At 56.5% G+C, this 7,405-nt stretch overlaps 1 protein-coding gene across 1 annotated transcript; it reads left to right on the top strand.

Moving 5' to 3' along the window:
• Nucleotides 1-4,320: 4,320 nt before the first annotated feature.
• Nucleotides 4,321-7,123, top strand: LOC123053557 (probable inactive receptor kinase RLK902). The gene is made up of 2 exons (XM_044477024.1): nt 4,321-6,079; nt 6,172-7,123. The coding sequence occupies exons 1-2, from the start codon at nt 4,735-4,737 to the stop codon at nt 6,834-6,836; spliced, it is 2,010 nt and encodes a 669-aa protein (XP_044332959.1). The 5' UTR covers nt 4,321-4,734; the 3' UTR covers nt 6,837-7,123.
• The last annotated feature ends 282 nt before the right edge of the window (nt 7,124-7,405 follow it).

Genomic DNA, 7,405 nt, shown 5'->3' with positions numbered 1-7,405 from the left:
CAGATCTCATAGGGTCTATGGCTCTATGCTCTGCTTTTGCCAGTAGAGTAGTACAGCGGAGATTTCGTTTGGCGATCAATGCTCCCCACTGATTGGCAAAATGATTGCCGCCTTGCTCGAACCCATACTCTACAGGTTGTGCAGCAAAAAAAAATTACCTACGGGTTACAAAACGGCAGTTTGGCCTAGCCAGCAACAGAAAGCATATAATCTCTTTTCTTGGATCGTACTAGCCGCGTATGCGACATGATTGCATCAACAGAATGCCTTTCAGTTCACGGTACGTACCGCACGATCTGAGAAAAATATGTGCCCTCAAAATGGGATGGGAAAGCGGTTGAAGGCGCCCCACCATGCGGAACGAAGGTCAGCGTCTCCATGGCCGTGTGTTTGAGCGTGACCAAGTCCACGCCCTGTGCTGTATTGATGCGTCTATCTTTAATCTGAATGATGTGTATGTGCGCTATCCATATACGCGTCAATGCGCGGCAACTTCTTTTCTGCAAAGGCGCCACACTGTCACAAAAAAAGAGCCAGCTATCGGGATCGGGACTTCCATTGCCAAGAGCAGCGGTAATTCAATGTTTGCATCTATGATATGCTGCAACTTCCATAGTCGAGATTAATCAGAATCACTTAGAGCAACTCCAACGGGCCGATCCAAACGGATGGCGATTTTGTCCGCTTTTTGTATGTTTCGGTCGACCAGGCGGACACGAACGTCCACTTCCGCGTTTGGGTCGGCGTATGCGCCCAACGCTCGCCCGACCCATTTTGACGGCGCCGACAAAAAAAACAGTGCATGCATATTTAAAATAAAAACAACTTAATTAAACATTAAAGCCGGCCAGGAAGGCGTCGTCGTCGTCGTCCTCGGGGTCGGTGAGGTCGATGAGCGTCGGCGCAGGGCCGGCCTAGGGGAACGCCGTGTTCCACGCGGCGGCGATGTCGGCCGCGGGGCAGTGCCGGCGCGGGGGGCTGTGCAGCCGCCTGTGCAGCCGCGGCCTGGCGCGCCTCCTCCTCGACCTCGCGCTGCTCCTCCTCGAGGTCGCGCTCGAGCATCTCCTCGTACTCGCCGCAACGGCGCTCCTCGGCTAGCCGTCGCTGGCACCACATCTCGAGGTACGCTGCCTCCTGCGCCCGCGTCGCCTGCATCCAAACCGGTGGCGCGGAGACCCACTCGCGCACTACTCCCATCCAGGAGTAGCGCTCGATGGGGGACGGCTCCGGCTCAGGCTCCGACTGCGGCTACGGCTCGCCTTTGGCGCGGCGTCGGGGAGGGGACGGCGGGGCCACCTGCGGCAGCGCGCAGTCGCCCGCCACGGAGAGGGCAATGGCCTGCGCCATGGCCGCCTCGTACCGAGCCTCCTCTTCCTCCACCGCCTCCATCCTGCGTCGTTCGTCCTCCTCACTCTCCCGATAGACCGCCGCAAGGGCCGCCTGGTAGGCGTCCTCCACCGCCTGGTCCTCCTCGCGGACGACGAGCGGCGGCGGCGGCACGCTGCGGTCGACCTCGCGCACGCCCCGTCGCCTCGCCTCCTCGTGCTCGAAGGCGAATCACATCGCCCAGTTGGGCGAGTCGGTTGCGTAGGCGGGGTCGGGCGCTGCTCCGGCATCAGCAGCGCCGCACCTCCTCCGCGTGCACCCTGGTCGGCACTGGGATCCTCTCCGGAACCAGATGCCAGCCGTGCAGCAGGGTGAGGTCGGGGTACGGAAGATGCGCGCGGTGCTGCCAGTGCCACTCCGCCTGGTGCACTGGCACGTTCACGCGCTGCCTCTGCCGACGAGCCGGCGCCGGCGGAGGTGGGAGGAACTCCGAGGGGAAAGGGACAGCGGGGGCCTTGCTGCCGCTGGCACCGGAGAAGAGCCCCATCTCGTTGTGGTGACTGTGGTGGTGGTGGCTAGGGTTTGCCGGTGACGGGGGAGCAGAGCTTGCTAGATGTGGACGGCGATTTGGATGAGGACGGCCCCACCGCACGGTCGGCTTAAAAAAGGACGACCGCCGTCACTGACGAGTGGACCCGAGGTCATAAATTAAGCTGACCAGGTTGGCCACGAGCGGTTGGACGACCGCCAGGTGGGGCCGCGGCGGGCATCGAGAAGGCGCGCGTGGCGTACGTTTCACGTTCGCGCCGACGCATTTGGGGCGCAAATTTGGGCCATAAATGCGTCGGCGCGGACGCGAAGCGGATGAAATTTGGGTTTGGGTCGGCGCGTTGGGCCGTCAATTTTGTCCGCGCCGACCAAAACGGATGCAGGCGGATGAAATGGGTCGCCCCATTGAAGTTGCTCTTAGTTAGTCAAGCCTGTACTGAGAGGAGGCTATAGAAGTGAACTTAAATTTTGTATCACATTTACTTTTTGAAAGTTAAACTTTATTAGTTCAAAAATACTAATAGTTACATCGTCCGTAAGGAGGAGATGTACAATTTCACCCATAGACTCCTCAAACCAATCGTTAGTTGAAGAAAATCTAGCTAACCTAACAAACTCATGAGCAAGTTTGTTCGCTCCTCTATTGCAATGTTCGAAACTAGTAAGAAAAAAAACACAAGCAAAAAAATAACAATCATCAAAACTACCGTTGCCGATCATGCAGAATGTCCTCCATTCTTCATGGTATCAATGATCTCCACAATCAGAATTAATAATGAGATGATTGCAGCCCGCCTTTTGCGCAAGGATTCGGCCGAATCTTAGCACCAGAACTTTAGCCGTCAGGGCATATGCACACCACTCGATTCTCAAATTTCCGCCAACAATAAAATTCCCTTTATCATCTCTGATGACGACGCCATGCCCCTAAGCATGTCTTGATCAAAAGATTCATCAATATTAAGTTTTGCAAACTTCCTAGGAGGCCGAATCCATTCATCTCTTTTACTTGTAGCATTAGGGGAAAAGGCAATAACGTAATTTGTTGTTCGAGCATGAATCCCCATAGAAATTTGATACGCATCTTAAGCTGTTCCCTCATGAACCGGTTTACACCTTTCCTATCACAAGAACCAAGCTGTAATGGCTATCAATTCACGAGCATTCTGGAGACCCGAAATGGAGAAATCTTGGTCTGGTAGCAGAAGTAAGAACTCAATGACAGCCTCACATGCACAATCTTTCACAGGCTCTTTTAATCACTTCATCCATCTCGAGCCTACTCCATATGTCCTTAGCTTTCTGGCACTGAAATAATAGGTGCTTTGTACCTTCTGGCCTATGAGAAGAAGATGGGCATTGGGGCGACACTCTCAAATGTCTATTGGCAAGTGTAACACGATAAGGGAGAGTGCCATATGACGTGCGCCAAATAAAGATTTTAATTTTTGCCGAACAAGATAATTTCCAATGTTAGATCAAATAGGATTAACATCAATTTGTCTCGTACCATTAGTATGTCGAAGTTTACTCCCGTGTTGGTAGTCCCATTCCGGAAAATAAGCTGATTGAACAATGAACTTCTTTTTTGTAGCTCAACGATATAAAATCTGACATATCATCCAAAGAAAGAGAAATCTCAAGGACGCGCTGAGCATTAATTGAGCATAACATTTGTCTCACCAGGTCGATCAATAAGATCAGAGAACCTTGACAGAGGTGTCCCCCCTTGGAGTAATAATGTTCCTATTATGGCAATTTGGGATTCATTCATCTTCCTAAATATCAATATTTGATCCATTGCCCACTCGCCAGATATAACCATGCTTTAAAGAATTGACTCCCCCCATAATACTTTGCCAATTAAAAGAGAATCCCTTTTTTAAGTTTGCATTCACCATCGAGAAAATACTTTGCTCTTAAATTATGTACCCCATGGTTGCAAAATATGTCGACAAACGAAGAACGCGATGTGACTGACTCTGACCACCATTGGCTCTCGGCTATTCCTAGTTCTTTTGGCCGTTTGGCCAATTCGATTCTGCACTTACGAAGGAAATGCACGTTCCTAGCTCAGCATTGCTCAGAAGTCTTTTTTTTTTCCTTTTGAAGAAGAAGAAGAAGAAGAACCATGTATTCAGCATTGCTCAGAAGTTACTCGTTCAACGGACGGTAACTGACAGACGATCATCACACACTCGCTCCAATTTTTCCTACACCCGACGCCATCATGACATTTACAGGCCACCACACAACGCTCTCGACAGTTACGGCTCCGGCCTCCAGGGACCGGTTTACTTCGTCGCGCACGGCTGCACGACGCCGTCCACGTCCACAGCTCCACACATCATCGAGTGAACCGGTCCACGAAGCGAACTGCGCCGGGGATATGTCAGCAGGAAAATGGCCAGGGATTCGAGTTCATCACATTGGCCTACAAAGCAGTGGATCTCAAGAGCAGCAGCTAGCAACAACTGCCCAAAATTCAAACATGCAACTATTTTCGCTGATCCTTTTCACGCACTGTTGAGTTGAGTTGTACTCCAGATCATCGAACTATTCTCGTGCCGTCAGCGTCAACTGGACCAGGAGTAGGATCGGCGACCGCGGGCAGGCGTGCGATCTCGGCCGTCCAACGTTTTATCGAACGGCCGACAACAGTCGGACCAAGAATGTGGTTGCGGATTTGCGACATCGTTTTGTGGAAGTGAGTCCGCCCGCCCTCCTCAAGTCTTCTTCCCCTTGTCGCCAAACGAGCCATTTGTGAAGCTTCTTTCCGATATTCTGCTTTCTTGTTTCGTCCCTCCCCACCTCTCCTCTCCCTCACATGGTGTGATCGACCAAGGGGCCACCGCAGCCATGCCTCCGCCGGTAGCCGCCGCGCTGGCGTTGCTCCTCGCCGTGGCCTTGGGCGCGGCGCGCGCCGCCGACGACCTGGCGTCCGACACCGCGGCGCTGCAGGCCTTCATCGCGCCCTTCGGGTCGGCGTCCGTGTCCTGGAACGCGTCCCGGCAGACGTGCTCCTGGACCGGCGTCGTCTGCTCCGGCGGCCGCGTCACGGGGCTCCACCTGCCCGGCGACGGCCTCCGCGGCTCCGTCCCCGTCGGCGCGCTCGGCGGCCTCACCAGGCTCACCGTGCTGTCCCTGCGCTTCAACGCGCTCTCCGGCCCGCTGCCGGCCGACCTGGCCTCCTGCGTCAAGCTGCGGGTCATCAACCTGCAGTCCAACCACTTCTCCGGTGAGCTCCCGGACGCGATTCTCTCCCTCCCGGCGTTGACGCAGCTAAACCTCGCTGAAAACCGGCTCTCCGGGAGAATACCGCCCGCCATTGCCAAGAGCGGGAAGCTGCAGCTGCTCTTCTTGGAGGGCAACCTCTTCACCAAAGAGCTGCCGAACGTCGACATACCATCCCTCTTGTCTTTTAACGTCTCCTTCAACGACCTCACCGGCGAGGTTCCTAAAGGCTTCGGCGGCATGCCCGCCACGTCTTTCCTCGGCACGACACTGTGTGGCAAGCCCCTCCCGCCGTGTCGAACACCATCTACCCAACCACCGTCCCAGCCTCCCACGGTTGCCCCCGAAGCCGCGGTCGCGGGAAACAGCCGCGGGCGAGGCCGGCGACACCTCGCCGGCGGTGCCATCGCGGGCATTGTGATCGGCTGCGCTTTGGGCTTTCTGCTTATCGCCGCCGTTCTGGTCCTTGCCTGCGGCGCCCTCCGCCGCAAGCCAAGAAGAACCTACCGCAGCCAGGACGCCGTCGCGGCGGAGCTGGCCCTGCACAGCAAGGAGGCAATGAGCCCGAATAGCTACACTCCACGGGTCTCCGACGCGCGGCCGCCTCCGCCCGCTTCAATGCCGCCTCCGGTCGCCCCTGTCTCCGTGGGGCGGAAGAAGCTTTTCTTCTTCGGGAGGGTGCCGAGGCCTTACGATCTAGAGGACCTGCTCCGCGCGTCCGCCGAGGTGCTTGGCAAGGGCACGTACGGTACCACGTACAAGGCCGCGCTGGAGACGGCGCCGGCGGTGGCGGTGAAGCGCCTCAAGGAGACGTCGCTGCCGGAGCGCGAGTTCCGGGACAAGATCGCGGCGATCGGTGGGCTGGACCATCCTAACGTGGTGCCCCTGCAGGCCTACTACTTCAGCAAGGACGAGCGGCTCATGGTGTACGAGTTCGTCGCCACGGGCAGCCTCTCCTCGATGCTTCACGGTGCGTGTTCCTGGATCAAATTTCTCTCTGTTTTCTTGCTCCAAACTCTGCTCCGAATTGGATCAAAATTTCTGAACCGGTGAGATTCTCAGGCACCCGTGGCGCCGGGCGATCGCCGCTGAGCTGGGAGTCAAGGAGGCGGATCGCGCTGGCCTCGGCGCGCGGCCTGGAGTACATCCACGCGACGGGCTCCAAGGTGGCGCACGGCAACATCAAGTCCTCCAACATACTCCTCGGCCGGTCGGTGGACGCGCGCGTGGCCGACCACGGCCTGGCGAGCCTCGTCGGCCCCGCCGGCGCGCCGTCGATGCGCGTGGCGGGGTACCGCGCCCCCGAGGTGGTCGCCGACCCGCGGCGGCTGTCGCAGAAGGCGGACGTGTACAGCTTCGGGGTGCTGCTCCTGGAGATGCTGACGGGGAAGGCGCCGACGAACGCCGTGCTGCACGACGAGGGCGTGGACCTCCCGCGGTGGGCGCGGTCCGTGGTGCGCGAGGAGTGGACGTCCGAGGTGTTCGACACGGAGCTGCTGAGGCACCCGGGCGCGGAGGAGGAGATGGTGGAGATGCTGCGGCTGGCCATGGACTGCACCGTGCCGGTCCCCGACCAGCGGCCGGCGATGCCGGAGATCGTCGTCCGCATCCAGGAGCTCGCCGACCCGGGGTCGGCGTCGTCGATGCCACGGCCTGGCCGGAGCATCTCGGTCGACGAGGCGGACGATCGGCCGCTCAAGCCGGCCGGGTCGATCCGAGAGAGCTGAGGCTCGATCGTGTCGGCCGGCATGGCGACCGTTCGGTAATTTACGGAAGATTCTGAAGAAAAGAGAATCTTGTCTTCTTGCGTGTGTCTTTAGGGCATTACTTATTTACCACCGTGTGCTTTCTACTTTCTTTTTTGAAGTTTCATGAATTTCTTGATTCTTCTTCCTTGTTACGAATTCTTTGATTAGCTGCGTGTGCTGAGGGATGCTGGCGATAGGAGAGGCACTACTGGTTCGGACAGACAGAGTATGTAATTACATCATCATCATGGAGTTGATTTTGTTGCGATCGTGCGCGGGTCACCTAATTAACAATCATCTACCCGAAGAAAACAGCTGCTTTTGTGCAACTATTATACTCCCCCTGCATGGGAACGGTAAAAAGAAAGTGTTCTTAATTTGCCATGAAAGTAACACGGATTGGCCACCGTAAATGTATGTCAACTGTCACGTCAGTTTGTTACGCCGTGGTACGACTTTTCCACGCCGAAAACAGAAGAGTTTTCTGTGAAAGCAACGAGAACGTGGACGTGTGTTGGCGGCACATCGGGCTGTCCCCGGCCAAGATT

Source organism: Triticum aestivum, chromosome 2D (assembly GCF_018294505.1).
Source record: "Triticum aestivum cultivar Chinese Spring chromosome 2D, IWGSC CS RefSeq v2.1, whole genome shotgun sequence".
In the NCBI taxonomy this organism is placed as follows: domain Eukaryota; kingdom Viridiplantae; phylum Streptophyta; class Magnoliopsida; order Poales; family Poaceae; genus Triticum; species Triticum aestivum.
Note: the sequence above shows the minus strand (reverse complement) of the source record. Positions and strands in the feature narration are given on the sequence as shown.